Source organism: Pimephales promelas, chromosome 1 (assembly GCF_988280905.1).
Source record: "Pimephales promelas chromosome 1, fPimPro1.hap1.1, whole genome shotgun sequence".
In the NCBI taxonomy this organism is placed as follows: domain Eukaryota; kingdom Metazoa; phylum Chordata; class Actinopteri; order Cypriniformes; family Leuciscidae; genus Pimephales; species Pimephales promelas.
Window position 1 is genome coordinate 1,045,815 of NC_142769.1, and position 18,060 is coordinate 1,063,874.

Consider the following 18,060-nt stretch of genomic DNA (forward strand, 5'->3'; position numbering starts at 1 on the left):
CTTTTCATTTAAAATCTTTTTTTTTGTGATTTCATGTAATAATCGAATTTTCTGAGATTTTGCATTTTGGGGTTTTCATGTTAAGCCATAATCATCAAAATTATAACTTGCATGATTTCAAATGTTGAGTTTTACCGGTATATATATATATATATATATATATATATATATATATATATATATATATATATAAACAATAACTGGTGCAATTGAGAGCCTCTATTCCTCTTCTCTTCCTTAAACCAATGGACCGCTTTCATGCCCCAAATTGTTTGTGCAGAAAAAGTGTTTAGACCAAAGGACAAGACTATTAAAGATGGGTGCATCTGTGTTTTTATTAAGGGGAAAACTGCTACAAATACACTAAGTATCTTATTAAACCTCAGTCAGTATTACAGCTTCATAAATGCACACCATCATTAACATCAGCATTGTTATTACTGTTATCTGGTTATTACTCACAGCTGTGAATAAGACACACAAACACTGGCGCCCTCTGCCTGTGGCAGTGCGGAAACACAGCGTTCCTCTGGTCAGATGAGTGCATTTCACATCCCAATCCGAGAGTCTGGCAATTACGGTTTCAACATGTTCCCAAAAGTTGCTGTAACCCGTCGAGTCCTTAAGAGGGTTTCATTTCTCCTTTATATACACACAAACCAAACACACCATCCATTGTCCTTCTGGAGAGCCGTCAACAAACACAAGAAATGCAGAAGTCCTGTATGTTTATGTGACAGTGTGCATTGATGTCACAATACAAAAAGAGTGAAAAATATACATTTTAAGGTCATTCCCAAAGGTATCAGGATTCAGAGAGCTGTGTTGTACAATATCAAAAGTTTCACTTAAAAAAAAAGAAAGAAAAATTACATACTATGCTACAGCTGTGCACATGAATATTGTTTGAGCAATATATTTAGACACTTAAAAAAAAAAAACCAAAGAAACAGTAAAAACATTGGGATACTTTCTACTCCTCAATATCGTATCCATGTAGAAGCCAATCAGAAACACATCGCCATCAAATACTAAGAACAATTTTTCAGTTTTTACTTTAAGTTAGGATTTATTTTAAATATAATAATACAATATTATCAATTACTGAAAAGCGTTTCTGAAAATGTTTTGTTGAACTTGATCCACCTTTCCCACAGAACAATGACAAACTCATCTGCCTCTTGTCAAATACATCTGGCAGTAAGTTACTAAATAACTGGAACAAAATTCCTACTCGATCATCAAAAGACATTTGAGTTAATTAAAGTGCAATGTTTTTAACATGCGTCCTCCACTCCAGAGAGGCGATCGCACCTCAATCCACATCTCAAAGAAAACGTGGCAGGCTTGCCATTTTATGTACAATGTAACCATAAAACAAAAGAATAAAGTCATCACTTATACTATGAATGTATAAGCCTCTTAACGGGCCTCTCAATAAATACCAACAAGGACATTCCCAACATTACGACCCCGTATTCAGTACAAATGTACATCAAAAGACAAATGACATCTAACGCCGTGTCCCAGAAAAGGGAATTACCGTAACGAGGCGGCGTAACTCAGATTTGCGAAACCCATCAGGACACGGCGTTATTCTCAACGAAATCAATACAAAAACTCTATGATGGCTTTTAAGAAAACCATACAGGAATGATCACTCTAAGTGATTACACGATAAACTTTCTAAATGATTAGAAACCGACAGCAGGACATTTATAGAAGTTCATAAATGTTCCTTTTCCCCAAGTCGCATCCTCAGACCGTTACAGAAATCAGACCGATTTACAAGTAATGCGTTACGATATTGCTTAAAAAGTAACTAATTGCGTAACTTTTTATGTAAAGTAATGCGTTACGATACTTTTTCCTCATAATTGTGGCATTTTTGATTAGTATGGTTGAATTGGATCATCATTAACGTTGGTTAATAAAGTGAGAAAATATATTTTTGTAATATTTAATTATTGCGAGTTTGCGTTTCACTGTTTTTATTCATACTAAAATGCTGGGTTGTTTCAACCCAATTTTGGGTAAAATATGGACATACCCAGCAATTGGGTTAATTTTTTTAATTACATTTTTAACCCAACATTTGGGTCTGTCCATATTTCACCCAAAATTGGGTTGAAACAACCCAGCATTTTTTAGAGTGATGGGAAAACACAACTGATATTTTGCTCTAAATTGAAAAGTAATGCATTACTTTACTCATTACTTGAAAAAGTAATCTGATTACGTAACTTGTAATGCGCTACACCCAACACTGCCGATTTAACTCCTGGTCTGAGAGTTTCAGATTAGACGATGATTGTGACACGCTTAGCCTTGCTAAAATAGTGGTTCACAAAATGGAGATAATCACAATGATTCTATCGCGACAGATTAAACAACGACACAGAGATGATTCACAAGTTAAAGCACATCATCTTATTTTTAAAAAAGTTGCTAATTTCAAAAACAAACTTTTCCAAGCAGCCCTAATGGTCTTCAACTCTTCCGCCAAGACGGGCTCTAAATATATCAAAAACACTGTTATCAAAGCTGTATCAAATGGGAAATGATGCACCAGTATCACACAAATTCACCAAACTGAAGCTTGTAGATCTGTAACACACTCTATACAAGTACATCAACGCAAATGCAAGATCAATTTCACACGTTGTGCGTCTCGAAATGAGCCAGAATGCAAATTTTAGGGATGCACGATATATCGGTATCTGCCGATATATGCTAATTTATAATGTTATCGTTATCGGCCCGATAAGAACATTATAATTATGTGCTTGAGACATCTTTTAATGATGAGACTTTTGTTTTCAGGCTCTCAAAACTGATAAAAAAAAATTAGGATTTAGATTTATCGGCCGATATATCGGTTTTCGGTTTTCAAATATAAAGAATCGGTTATCGGTATCGGCCAAAATGTTCATATCGGTCCATCCATAAATAACACGTGTTACGTTGTGTTTCTCAAAATAAGCCAGAGAGCAAATTTTAGGGATGCAATATATATCGGTATCGGCCGATATATGTTAATTTATAATGTTATCGGCCCGATAAGAAAATTTGGCCGATATATTAAAGCCGATAAATAGTGGATTAATTCCTTCAGATGCGCACTGTTCAACATGATGGTTTTGTAATTGCTTGAAATATGATAATCACTTCAAAAAAGGAAAATACAGTAAAGTACAACATGTGCAGCACGAGTGTCATATCGGGAACATTATAATTATGTGCTTGAGACATCTTTTAATGATTAAACTTTTGTTTTCAGGCTCTCAAAACTGATAAAAAAAAATAGGATTTAGATTTATCGGCCGATATATCGGTTTTCGACTTTCAAATATAAAGAATTATCGGTATCGGCCAAAATGTTCATATCGGTCCATCCATAAATAACACGTGTTACGTTGTGTTTCTCAAAATAAGCCAGAGAGCAAATTTTAAGGATGCAATATATATCGGTATCGGCCGATATATGTTCATTTTTATTGTTATCGTTATCGGCCCGATAAGAAAATGTGCCTGATATATTAGAGCCGATAAATAGTGGATTATTTCCTTCAGATGCGCACTGTTCAACATGATGGTTTTGTAATTGCTTGAAATATGATAATCACTTCAAAAATGGAAAATACAGTAAAGTGCAGCATGAGTGTCATATCAGGAACATTATAATTATGTGCTTGAGACATCTTTTAATGATGAGAACTCTCAAAACTGATAAAAAAAAATGTGGATTTAGATTTATCGGCCGATATATCGGTTATCGGCTTTCAAATATAAAGAATTATCGGTATCAGCCAAAATGTTCATATCGGTCCATCCCTAATTAGCATAATGTGTTTTCTTCTAGGGTTTTCATTCACGTCAACTACAGTAGACTGTTTGATTAAGAATATCGTTGCGTTAAGTCTGTTAAACCGTCAACATGTTCATAGAAATGTAAACGTGACTAATGCGTTCTTGAGTAAATCCACTGTAATAAAGAACATTACTGAATACTCCTCAGGATGGGCTCAGGCTTCAGGAGTTTTTAAACCCGAACCAATTATGATTATGCATCACACACACAATAGGAAGATCTTTACAGGTTGTCCTCTCTCAAATCTCAGACATGCACACACACTATAAGATATTAAGATTATCATGCACCTCACGGGGAAGCGGATGTAAGCTAAATAGTTAGCATTCATTTCTCCACAGGTTTGGCAGTCGAGTTGTTGCCACACTTTCCTCAGATTGTCGAAAGATAATCACGGGATAAATTGGTCTAAAACTCCTGTAGTCTGACCCAGACTTAAGAAAACATTGGTTTTAGATGGTTGATTGAAGAAAGTAAAGCAAGCATCACGGTAAGCACATACAAAGGGACTTTCCCCAATGCTTTGGCCAAACATTCACATTAATGTACTTGTGTAGAGCATGTTTCGCTCAGATCCAGGCATATATAACACTCTGTGGCTGAGAAGAACGGGGAAAGGAACCGAACACTTGGGTACGTCTGCATAGTGGAGACATCCGAGTCCTATAACACTTGCCTAAGCCTATCACACCAATGCACCTTTACAACGCTCAAAGGCTTGGATTCAACATACAAAGCACTGACCCCACTATCAGTAGTAGTAAACGACAAGAAAAGGAATCTGCACACTGTTCCACGTCCTGAAAAGTGAAGCCAAAACGTTTCGATCGCCCCCTGGTGGTTGGCTGCAGTATATGTTGTAAACCCCGCCCCCTTCCCATATAATCAAATGGGACGCGAGCCAATCAAAAAAAATCCAATTACACTTCTAATTCGAATATGCTTTCTGTCATTTGAGGAAGTTCTCATGCTGACGCATGTTCAAGCGTTCAGTAAGCTATTTAATGCTTGATTGACAGGTGAGCTGACCAATCATAACCCGCCATCCACCGAATCCCCTATTTTGTCCGACAAAGCATTCAGGAGAGCGAGTAGATTAACGTCGGTGGACTTGAACTTGAAAAACGGTGACGTCTTTCCCCCCGTTGAAACAACATACCTTCTGATGTTCATTCATGTTTATTTGATGCTACCGTTTCTTGGATATTTTGGCTCCATTTTTCTACAGTGGAAGGAAGTGGGAGACACTTTGTCCAGTCTATTGGACATTCTCAAGTTTTTCCCATCTCAATTCTGCCTTCAAGTTACGTCGTAGATGATCGTATTTAGTGGGTGTCAATTACAGAATGATGGTGGAAGCAAAACCGGTATTGATCATAATAATATATCGCAACTAATTCACATTTTCTAATAGCAGTTAATGGAAAAAAAGGGTGTAATTACAGCAACTACCAGCAGGGGAATCATGCTAATTAACCAATCGTTGTCCACTTGGTGATCGCTAAATCCCAAATGACATTTCCCATAATTCTCTGATGAGTAAAGAGAGAAAGGAATATGCCAAACGCATCCCTTTAATTCCAACCAACGTCGCGTCGCAAGTCCGATTCCTGAACTCGTAAATAAAAGTCAGCACTAGCGAGCGATGCAGATGAACAGTACCAACCTCTAGAAGCTCGCCGTCTTATTATCAGTGTGCACCATTTAAAACGGAAACTTTTTTCCAAAAATATAAACTTTAATCTGATCCGATGCTTCTTAGAAAATGTCACTGTAGCAAGTCAAGAGGAGAGTATATGCAGTCCTGTCGGTCGATATTCTGGTATTGAACTATAAAAGAACAACGATACTAAAACTGTGACGAGTGCAAGTATTCACATCAACTCTTGGTTGAAAAAAAAATGGCGGATGGTTTTCAGCATTCCTTAAATGAGTGATGATGAGATTCTGTATTGGTATTGCCTAAAGATGAGAGTTCATCACGAGGACAGCAAACCCCAACATAGTTTTAATGATTCAGATAACGTGGCGTTGATCCCTCCGTACTCGAGTTCACCGCAGTGCCGGGCTCACGTTTGGATTGAACACAACAGCAAGAACAAGCGTGGTGATATTTATCTAGTCCTTCGTCTGACCTTTTGCATTCATCACTGTTTTTGTTGGTTTGATGGGTGCGATGGAACTAGAGCTACTTGTGGATCAAGCTGGAGTGTAGCTCAGAAATATAGACCAGAAGAGAGGTAGAGTGAGAGGAAATACAGAGAAACAATGAAAGCCTAAAACAAGACGGGCGAGAAGATCCTTCACGTGTTTGTGTAACAGGATATGATGTCAGACTCTCAGCTCTCGGCCAATGAGAGGGTCAGTGCCGCCTGCAGTGCTGACTCCTCATCAATACTGTAGTCCTGCGTTCACAAGCAGAGAAACAACCGTTACTTTTGGTTTGATTGGTTTTGCCTTTAACAGTCAGTAAATAAGAAACAATAATAAATGAAATAACCAAGACTGATAACTATATTAGCGGATGATATCGTTCGGTTTATTCTGCAGTTTTGTCGCCTGTCTCTTTAAATGCTCACGCTCATTAAACCAGGAATGATTCTGATTGGCTGTCAATGTTTTTATCGTTCATCAGCTGGAAAAAAAAAATCGTTTTGAAAGTCATTCCTACGATGTCGTTTCTCTGTGCTGTTATTGTTATAATTGTGTTACATTTATATTTAGAAATTATATTTTTATGTATCGAATTTATATTTTAGCGATTCTGAACAAACAACTAAACAAAATAACGTAATTTACAAGAGTTTCTGACAAGCTGTCAATTGCTGCCGTCTATTTAAATATTTAATTAATCTGAATTACTTAAAACTCAGGTTGAGCGAATGATTCAATGACTCACTCGTTTCATTACTGGATGAATCAGTGTTTCTGAACGACTATCTTGAATGAATAATTCAATGACAAATACATATTTTAACAGTCACTTGTCGCCACCTACTGGCGTAACGATGAAATTATACAATGGTTATGTGAAGTGTCAAGTTATGGTCAAATGGTGGTTTACTTTATTTTGATCGCTACTGTAGACATCAGTATTTTTATCCCACGACTTCTTTGATAATATGAATATTTGTAACGCAGATTGTGGTCTTTTAACGATTAACGATCTCGAATACCTACAGAAATGTAATTAAGTAATCACATGTAAAATAGTCTTCTTTATTAAAGCTACTAAAGTTTTTCAGCCGAGAGCCGAGATTTCCTTCTTGTCTTTTGTTGTTTTAAGTAACATTAATGACAGACAGCAGCAGGTTTATTAGGCTACTGTCACTTTAAGAACGAATCCATGGATCCAATAATACGATTCGTTTACTTTCACTTAAGACATAACCAACTGTTAAATTAATACTCACCAAAATTAAGAGTTGGATATATTTTTGTGTGTATTTGTCCTTTCAAGCACAATAAAAAAAAAAGCGAAATTGGTAAAACGCATGTAAATCGTTGTATGGTTGATTGAATCTAAAAAAAATCTGAGAAAATAAATAAATAACTGAGAAAAATGAGAATTGGTCCTCAGATGCAATGTCCAAAATCTCAAAAGGATTCATTAAAAGAAGTTATTCACAACATCATTAGCCATCGTGGTTAAACGATAAATTATTATATATTAAAATGTAAAGAAATGACCTTTTGAGAGAAGTGGGGATTACAAAAAAAAAAAAACTATTAAAAAAACAAAAACATGTCCAAATATGCAGTACCCAGATATACAGTACAGTAATTAACATTTTGAAGACGAAAACATGCTTAATTGTCATAAAAATGTCACAATATGGTAACTTAATTGTCCTATTCCTAATTTTCTGTAGGCAAAGTCTTATATTTTCTATGTAATTGGGGGTGAAATGTAAACAGATCTCCTTGGTTGAATCTCAATAAACATGTTCATGTTTTGGATAAAGAAAATGAACGGCTGTTTTATTTGTGACTGTGTTTTGTACGAGCTTCCCTCTCTCCGGCAGACGTAGGCGTTAGAATACACAATGACGGATGTATATATGTAAAGTTTACGCCTCCTCACCACAAATGTGTCGTAGGAGAATTTGTGCCGGTGGAGAAGATGCTGCAGAAAGTTGGAGCTCTTATAGCTGGGGTCGCCCCAAGGCATCGCTGAACACACCGGACACACCTGCAGGACAAACACACAAGAGGAGTGTTTACCGCCGAGTTATTATACGTTGGATTACTTAAAGGTGCAGTGTGTAATATTCAGGAGGATCTGTTACAGAAATGCAATATCATATCCATAACTATGTTTTCAGTGGTGTATAACGCCCTTGTGTGTTTATTAGCTCTACACACACACATCCACATGTTTCTACGGTGGCCCTGAGCGGACAAACACGTTTCAACACTATGTTGTTCGAAGCTGCTAAAGTCAGCGAATAAAACACAATGATGAACAAGTAATAATAACATTCGCAAAAACATTGTTTTACTGAATAATAAAGTAAATCTCATTTTTTTTTATTTAGCCATGAGGTTCTTGACCAAGATTCTCTCTGCTGTCTCAGACGACATCACTTCCTGTCGGCCACCGAGTGCAATTCATAACTTCACCACTAGATGCCGCTAAAAAGTTGACAACAACTCTGTCACCTAACGATTCTATCTTGTCTACAAACCACATTTCGTCACAAAAAAAAATGACGCGATAAAACGAACCGGAAATGACACGAAAAAGCACGTACGCCAAAATCCGAGCCAAGAACACAACACGCGTCTATGGACGTCAGAAAGAAACTAGGGCTGCAAACTGTTTGCGTGATGATTTGCTCTGAGAAAAAACGCAAAAAATGAAAAAATAAGATTTACCTGGTGACCTCAACCCATGCCTTGCTCTGATTGGCTGTAGCTCATGACATCACTGAGGTTGAGTCGTGCGACAGCTCTGGATCTCTAGCATGCTAGATATTTTTCTGGGCTCTGCGAGGTGTCTGCGAGGCGTTGTTGGCTTTCATACTAACAGATTGGAGAGCGTTCATCGTCCGCTAATCCCCCGCGATTTGCACACGATAACACCCTGACCTGTCGGCGAGCTCAACGATATGCAAATCAGGCTTAAAATCCTGTAGTGTGAACTAGGCTTTAAATGATTATGTGCAACTACTCAAGTTTCAGTGGAGCTTCAAAGTCTCGAAACGATCCAGCCGAGGAATAAGAGTCTGATCCAGACAAACCAGCGGACATTTCGAACAAAATACACATTTATATACTTTAACCACTAATGCTTGTGTTGCACTAGCTGTGATGCGACACACATTACGTGATCAGGTTGAAAGGTCGCTTGTTAAAGTTAAGGTTGAGCCACTGTCGTCACTCGCACTATTTTAACGATGTCTTTAATAACTTTCTGGGCCGGCAAGTTTCAATAACAACTGAAGCCTATGGAGGAGTGATCCAGCTCTCAGATTGGCTACACACACTGCATCTCAATGCCTCTCTGCGACACACACGACTGGAAACTCCTACTGAACTGTAATGTGGACTCTTTCTGTAAAGCTGCGTTGAAATGATTGTGTATTGTGAAAAGCGCTACACAAATAAATGTGAATTGAAATTGAAGTGAAGTTGAAGGTAACTCACACTCACCACTTTGTTGGGGTCGTTGCGATGGTTCTCCATGCAGTGCTTCACCAGCTCCTGCTGGTCCAGGTTTCGGGCGCCACAGAACGGACACACAAACGTGGAGCGGTTCGGGATATTGCTGTTGATGGAGGAAAACCATACTCGCGTAAAAGTACAGATAACACTTTACAATAATGCTCGTTAGTTAACATGAACTAAGAATGAATAACACTTACACAGCATTTATTAATCTTTTTAAATTAAAGCTGCACTGTGTAGTTTTTCCTCTTTGTCGCCATCTCTGTTCGAAATATGCAATTGCAGTTTTTAAGTCAACCTGAAGTCATCCGATTGACTTTTATCGGATTCCTGTCTGCAAATTTCAAACATCAGTCTCTAAATCCAAGTACACCTACACTAGTGTGTGTGTGTGTGTCTACGAGTATCTCTTAAGAATGAAACGCGTCCTGGACCCATATTTTAAAGCGTTCTGACCGTTGTCCCGAAGAGTCATAAGGCAGTGTTTGCATGAGAGGGCATTGTGGGAATGGTTGTGCTTTAATGCAAAATCCAGTCATCTGAGGAATATGATCCAATCACAATGACCTGCAATGACCCTTGACCCTTACCTGGGAATGGGCTGTGAGGTCGGGACCACAGGCATGAACTTCGGGCAGTTGGCCATCTGTTCTTGAACCTTTGTGCAAGATGAAATATGCGACCGCATTTTGACCAGGGTGACCTGAGACATTCACAGAGACATGATAGAGCAGCGTGAGCCTTGATTAAAGGGATAGTGACAGTTCTCAACTCTGTGCGTGCCGAAACTCTGTCTGACGCACTGCTAGCCTAGCTTAGCACAAAGACTGGAAGTAAATGGCTCCAGCTAGCATAGACTAAATTAAGCTTCCATTTTCCAATCACTCCGCCCAAGTAGCAGTGCTTCGCCTTCTGAGAATATAGTTCCCAGTGTGTATACAGTTGAAAGATGGCTGTGTCTTATACAACCTTGTTAGTTGTATTAGCTACAGGAAAATGCGTAAAACAAAATTCAATGGGATGTGGGAGACACCTGGATATTTCTGGTGAAGCGCCTAAACAAAATTCAAAACTTCAATTTATGTGATATAAACTTCAAATTTGGAACACATCTTGGTTAGATATATAGTAAAATGTATGATTTAGTAATATATATTATACGTATATATTATAAAAAAAATGTTTAGTACAGTATTTTTTCATGCTCTCTTTTTTTTTAAAGTGCTTTCACTTCAGCAATAATATTCCAAAGCATTCTTGAATTACAACCAGTTTGGATACACTCAAAATAATGGGTTGTCAGCCCATGTTTGGGTCACATATGGACAAACCCAACCATTACATTTTTTAATACATTTTTTAACAGAACGGTTGGGTTTGTCCATATTTGACCCAAACATGGGTCATTTAGAGAGTAGTGCGTTTTCACATCTATTATCAAGAAGGGGGGTGACCGATAACGCTTTTTTGTCACCGGAATGGACGAAATGTTTTGTCCATACATAATAAAATCATGGACATGAATCGAAAAGGTTAAATGGTCCTGTAATGAATAGTTTTAAATGGTCCTTTAATAAATATTTTCTCGCAGCCAAACGAGTGCATTGGAAATGAGTGTGAGACGAGTTTCCTCTAGTGGAAGCGTTTGGTACTGCAGCCAAACACACTCTCACTGAACGCTCAATTACTGAGATATCAGACTCAATTTTGGATTCATGGCTTTGATTTTCCTTTTCAGAAAATATATATTTCATTTAAAATTTTAAAATAGTATTTTTGCACATTTTTTATAACAATAAACATAAAACATTTTTTTTAAAGATAATCAGACAAGTGTCGTCTTTGTAAAGAGAACAAACTCAAACAAAGTGAATAACTGGATTATAAATACAGCGTAAATATAATTTAATACCATCAACAAATACAAAATATTAAATAAAAAAAATTTTCAAACTAAAATATAGTAGATTCATCTAATTGAAAAAAATAAATAAAATAAAATACATTTCGGTCATTTTTGACCGACACGCGAAGAGCACCAGAAAAATGATATTTAATATTAATATGAGGTAATAATATAAGGTAATATTAATATAAGATAATATAAGGTAATATTGTAATATGTGTGGACTGACCTTCTTGCCGCAGCCCCGGCACGGCGCCTTATACGACGACAGCTGCTTCTCCACGCTGGAGGATTTCTCCACTTTCTTTGGATCGAAAGGCATTCGGCAGAGCGGACAGAGCGGAGATGTGACCTGGAGACACGGCTGGAGACAATCCCCACAGAAACTGTGAACACACACACACACACACACAGATTTAGAGCCCGACCGATAAAGGATTTTGAAGGCCGATAACGATACAAATATTTTTGGGTTTTAAAATCCGATATATCGGCCGATATTTTATTTATTTATTTGAAACTGGACATGATAGTCACAAATTTTGTCCTGCTTATTTGAGTTTAGAGAACTGCTGGGGATTTTCTTTTAATTGTTATTCAAGCAATGTATGTATCGTGACCAACTCAACGAGTGTTGCCAACAGGGACGGTGTAGAGCGCCCTCTGGTGGACAAACTATACAACTCCAACACTCATGACATGGTTCAAGCGTATTTCGTCCGTTTTTATTTTATTTTTGAAATATTCATTTATCGGCCATTATAACTGCCGATACCGATAGTTTGGAAAATGCCTAATAATATCGGTCTGCCGATATATCGGTCTGGCTCTAGGATTATAGTGCGGCCTGTCTTAGACGGTTCATCATGTTGACATTAGAGCTTCTACTGAAATGTATGAATTCTTGCATGATTAGTCGTAATCATTTATGGGAAACACTTTATGATACTAATGAACAACTACACAGGAAGTAATGAGTAACGCACTATTAATGGTGGGTATTGTTAGTTCACTATTAGCTCAATCAATTACTATTTTTCATACTACTACTAGCTACATACAGGTTCATAATTAATATTAATAATGCATAATGTATAATACATGGTAATGGTAAGTAATGAATCAAGTGTTACTACATCCTTCAAAAGAAAATACTAATAATTTGGACCTAAAGTGAAGATCATGGGAACACACACTGTAAAATATATCTACAGTAGCTGTAATATTTCACAGTAAATAACATTATTGGCACTTCACAGGGTTTAACTGTGATATTTCACAATATTAGACCGTATTTAGATGTTTACTTTGAAAAGGATTCAGTGGTAAGTGTTTAAATGTCAAACTTTGTTTGTTTTTATATGATAGCGCATGTTAAGGGAACGTGACGTGAACTCGGGATGGCTGAATAAACGCTGATGTTCAGACTATTTGGCCATCACCTTTCAAGCTGGCGTGACTCAGATCGGGTCCGTGCGCGTCAGCAGAAAGCGGCTGGTGAACTCGCGGCGCCTTGTCACTTTCTGACGGATGAGGAAAACGTTTACGGGACTGTAAAGGCAATGAATCACGCAGAGCTTTTTCTGCACCGTGTTTTATAGCACTGTTGAATCCTGGGCCGATGAAGAGCCAGTCCATCACTGTCCACACTTAAACTGCACTGACGGATCACGCGAACGGGAAGCCAAGGTCAGTCCTAAAGCGTATAGCATTGCGTTTGCAAGATTCCTGGACACTCGCAGTCATTCACCGCATTGGTCAAATTAGCAACATTCACCATTTAATTTTTTAAAACTACGGCTGTTGAACTACTAAAAAAAAAAAGTTGATTATAGTATACAGATTAAATGACATTTCAAAAAAAGAAATTACATTATTGCGGTCGACGAATACAGAAATAAACAGCAGAGATGCATAGATATCGGTATCGGCCGATAATGTCCATTTTTAATTTTATCGTTATCGGCCTGATTAGAAAATTTGATAATATGATAAATAATGTATTATTTCCTTCAGATGCGCACTGTTCAACATGTGGTTTTAAACTGCATGAAATATGATTGAAATCACTTCAAAAAAGGAAAATACAGTAAAGTGCAACGTGTCATATCGGCTACATAAAATTATAACGAGAACATCATTATAATTGTGTTTGGGAAATGGCTCTTAATGGTGAGGCTTTTGTTTTTGTAATCAGGCTCTCAAAAATTATATAAGAATCTGGTTTTAGATTTATCGGCCAATATATCGGTTATCGGCTTTCAAATGTAAAGAATTATCGGTATCGGCCCAAAATTCCATATCGGTGCATCCCTGAAAAAATCCGAGCCAATATCACTATAATTGGCCATTGACAACTTTTTAGATATCGGTACCATCATAGGCCACTGAAGAGTATCAGCTGACCAGTTTTCATGATTTTTGGTGGGGTTTTATTTTACCATTCGATTTGAAGGAGAATATTTCACTGAGAGAGAGAGTTTAGCTCGTGTGTAGTGCTGCTGACTCGCCCCTGCTCCATCGAGCTGCTGTTGAGTATCGCAGACACAATGAGAGCAAAAGCAAGCAGGTGCTGGGGGCGAGTCGAGGCTCTTTCCCTACAATCCCCATGTTTCCCTGTGTAACGCCGAGCGTGAAGCCGGCCCTTGGGGAATACAGCGGTTTCCAAAGCTCAGTACACGCCAGGGGAAGAGAGAACGACTCCTGGACCGGCTGTCCCAGACAGGGCTTGCACAGGATATTTAATGGTCTGAAATAACAGACAATGATTACACAAGCTTTCTTTCACACATGGCAGGACATCAAATAGAGATATCAGAGATTTCATCATTGGGACTAATTTCAAGTGCACATTTTGCACAATTTATGCGTGGAATTCCCAAATGACGAACCAAAGTTGCTTAAATGTGCAAAATAAGTAGAATAAACTGGGATGGATGCAATATAATCCCACGATACTCTAAACCTACTCACACCTGTTTGCATTAACTTTTTATTATTATGATCAGGGATGTCAATTTAAATATATTCCTATAATCAATCATAGTTTAAATTAGCATTCGATTAATCAATAGCATAAAAAAATTAATTGTTAACCTCTTAAAATCTACTAAGTCATCATGTTATGATATTTTAGCCACCATATCGGTATCGGCCAATACGTTAAATAATATTATCGCTATCGGCTCAATAAGAAAATTTGGCCGATAATTAGTGCATTATTTCGTCCAATTGAAGGGGGGGGGTTATCATGTTACTAAATCACTTAGAGATGCACAATATATCGGCCGCCATATCGGTATCGGCCGATATATTCATTTTTAATGTTATCGTTAACGGCTCAATAAGAAAATTTTGCCGATCAATAGTGGATTATTTCCTCCAATTTAGGGGGGGGGGGGCTACTAAGTTATCATGTTACTAAACAATCACTTAGGGATGTACAATATACCGGCCGCCATATCGGTATCGGCCGATATGTTCATTTTTCATATTTTCGTTATCGGTTCAATAAGAAAATTTGGCCGATATATTAAAGCCGATAAATAGTGGATTATTTCCTCCACCATATCGGTATCGGCCGATACGTTCATTTTTAATGTTATCGTTATCAGCTCAATAAGAAAAGTTGGCCAATCAATAGTGGATTATTTCCTCCAATTTAGGGGGGGGGGGGTGTTTAAAAGTTATCATGTTACTAAACAATCACTTAGGGATGTACAATATAGCGGCCGCCATATCGGTATCGGCCGATATGTTCATTTCTAATGTTTTCGTTATCGGTTCAATAAGAAAATTTGGCCGATATATTAAAGCCGATAAATAGTAGATTATTTCCACCAATTTAGGGGGGGGGGGGGGCGCTACTAAGTTATCATGTTACTTAATCACTTAGGGATGCACAATATATCGGCCGCCATATCTGCATCGCCGATATGTTCATTGTTAATGTTATCGTTATCGGCTCATTTAGAAAATTTGGCCAATACATTAAAGCTGATAAATTGTGGATTATTTCCTTCAACTGAAAAAAAAAGCATATTAAAAACACCACATACACATATAAACCACATTAAAAGCTGGATTTGATGCTCGACTTGGCAAACTAGTTTTAGCATTAGGAAATCTGAGTTCTAGTGAGTTTTATGCAACTAAATTAGAAGTGGAAGCAGCTCTAGGCTGGTGCTAAAAAGAGCCACGCTGGTAAATACTCATTTTCTAATGCATCCCCTGCTCTATCTGCCGAATACAGATTAGATGGCTTTATAAGACAAGTGGACTAAAATAACAGTCCTAATCCTTATCTCGCTGTGCCAACACCAGCATATGTTCCAGAGATGCAGGTGAGATCGTTGATCATTGATTAAACACTCATGAATAATGTGGGCTGGAGTTTCTGATGCCGTCTTTGGTATTGCACAAAACTGCCCACATCACATTCATATATAACACACTCATCTCAAGAGTAGGAGGTATGCTTGAAGATGTATCCGTTTTCAAGCCTTTATGTTTCCCCTTTCATGTTGCTTTCTTTTACTTCGTGAAAATCCAGCTTTTAATGTTATGTTTAATATGCTTTAAGAAACACCATGTGTAAATTCATAAGTCGACAGCATTGCTGAGTATTTTCAGTGAACCAAAGACAGTCTCAAAAACACAGTTTGAAAATCGCTGGTGTTTCTGACGTCACAAACGACCTTGTAACCAATCAGATCAACGTGTGATCGCCAACCTGTCGATCTCAGAGTGAGTGAGTGGAGGCGGGGCTCATTTTCATATTCGTAAACCTGCGCATTCTAAATGAGGCGAGGGTGTTGAGTTATATTCAAGATATTTTAAGGCATGAAGAATTATTTTAAGGAAAAAACGTTTAAATGTGTTATTTTGCTGAGTTTTAAGGGATAACGTTTTTACTAAATTTTTTAAACGTTTTTTAAATTGGTCTTTGTCGGCCATTTTTCATCTCTCTCCAGAGCTAGATCTTTTCAGATTTAGTCTTTTAAATCTGGTTTCAGGTTTAACGGGCTCACAACACTCGCTATAAACGTTTTCTGTCGATTAATCACAGTGTGACATCATCAGTGAACAGCCAATCACACGACACATGGAGAGCCGAGTAGCGCAAGTTACCAAATCCAATCTACTTTCTTTAATCTTTAGGCCAAAAAAAGGATCCCTCATGTTTACAGCAGATGTGAGAAGGTTACAGTGTTCCCCTCATCAAAAATTCATTTTTCCTGAAAGGTCAGCAAAAGGGCAAGGCAATCCCAGGGAACCATTTTATTAAACACAGACCACAAGGTGAAGCTTCACTCTTCACAAAATACAGTGCATAAAAACACCAAAACATAATGAGTTCTGGTCTTCAAATCAACGTTCTAAGTTTGTATCTGCTTGGTTTATAACGCTTTAACCAGGAATAATGAATGGAAATCCCGTTGTTTTGAACATTCGTTTGAATGAATCGTTTTAGGAACCGATTCAGTGATCAATCTCATAATTCAAGCTCGAGGAGGATGGTTATATTTACGGTATGTCACGTTGTCAAGCTCATTTCAGGTTCTTAAATACACAAACCCATTGCAAAGATAGAAACTTTTGCATCACAAGTGTGTCCCATTCTAACGAGGAAAACGCATTTAACAACCACAACAACGCGCGCACATCAAAACAAAAAGCTACGATCAGTCGGTGAACGATTCACTCGAATTCCAGACAGATTCGGTCTGGCTTGCGACTCGGTTCGAATGATTCTTTTCAAATGAACCTCATCCTCATCACATAAATTATCGCTTTGTTCTCCTGCACAGATGGGGAGTGAAAATATAAAAGCCCTCATTGACGAATATATAATGTTTTTACATATTGTCAAAACGGGTTAGAACATTGTATGATCACGAAATGCACAAGCAGATGAAAAGACGCATCATTTCCATTGCCGAAGCCTGACAAAGGAACATGATGTAGAACATGTTAAAAGGCCAGTTTACTCACGTATGTGCGCAGCTGGCGATGCTGACAGGCTTGTGGTAAACCTCCAGACAGATTGGGCAGGAGAACTGGCTCTCTAGACTCTCTCCAGGTGCGGCTGATGAGGCTCCATTTTGCTGCTGATGTTGCCTGATCTGAGCAGCCGAAACAAAACTGCGGAACATCGCCATCACGAACAACTAATACTGCCGATGAGAAGAGGATTCCGTGTTTTTAACGAACGTATCGTGATTTATACGACATTAGATAGCGCATCTGCAATCTCCCAACACTGTTAACCGAGGAGGACACGCCGTTGTTCCAAAGAAGTAAACATTACATGGTAGCTTTAACGGAACGGATTAGGCGAACAAAAAGATGGGAGTTGTAGTTCTTTACAGTGATCATTTTAGCAGAGCGGTGGTTCCATAGAACTACATTTCCCAGACATCGCATTCAAAACAATTCCATGGAGCATAGATAGATGGCGCAAAACTAATATAGCGAATGTAACAAATAATTTATACAGTATAAAATAGTATTTTGATCAAATACTATTAATAATATTTTTGATCAAAAAACGTTAAGACATTGATATAAATTATAGAAATAAATAACTCATCACGATGCTTCTTTTCTGTGT

At 37.7% G+C, this 18,060-nt stretch overlaps 1 protein-coding gene across 2 annotated transcripts; it reads right to left on the reverse strand.

The window, feature by feature from the left end:
* Positions 1-316: 316 nt before the first annotated feature.
* On the reverse strand, positions 317-17,788 carry rnf166 (ring finger protein 166). Of its 2 annotated transcripts, none has more exons than XM_039690834.2 (6): positions 17,442-17,788; positions 11,677-11,833; positions 10,132-10,244; positions 9,521-9,641; positions 7,956-8,063; positions 317-6,276 (listed from the first exon to the last, which is right to left on the reverse strand). In XM_039690834.2, the coding sequence occupies exons 1-6, from the start codon at positions 17,606-17,608 to the stop codon at positions 6,211-6,213; spliced, it is 732 nt and encodes a 243-aa protein (XP_039546768.1). In that variant the 5' UTR covers positions 17,609-17,788; the 3' UTR covers positions 317-6,210. The 2 variants fall into 2 exon arrangements, with proteins under 2 accessions (XP_039546768.1, XP_039546769.1); XM_039690835.2 differs by having other exon boundaries at positions 9,527-9,641; positions 17,442-17,787.
* Positions 17,789-18,060: the final 272 nt, after the last annotated feature.

What these genes read in the sequence shown, in the direction of transcription:
- rnf166 (XM_039690834.2), bottom strand. Translation starts at nt 17,608, where the DNA reads ATGGCGATGTTCCGCAGTTTTGTTTCGGCTGCTCAGATCAGGCAACAT. An exon ending in ATCGCCAGCTGCGCACATAC is followed by an intron (nt 11,834 to 17,441) that starts GTGAGTAAACTG and finishes GTGTGTTCACAG; the next exon opens with TTTCTGTGGGGATTGTCTCC. An exon ending in ACCCCAACAAAGTGGTGAGT is followed by an intron (nt 8,064 to 9,520) that starts GTGAGTTACCTT and finishes TTTGTCCTGCAG; the next exon opens with GTGTGTCCGGTGTGTTCAGC.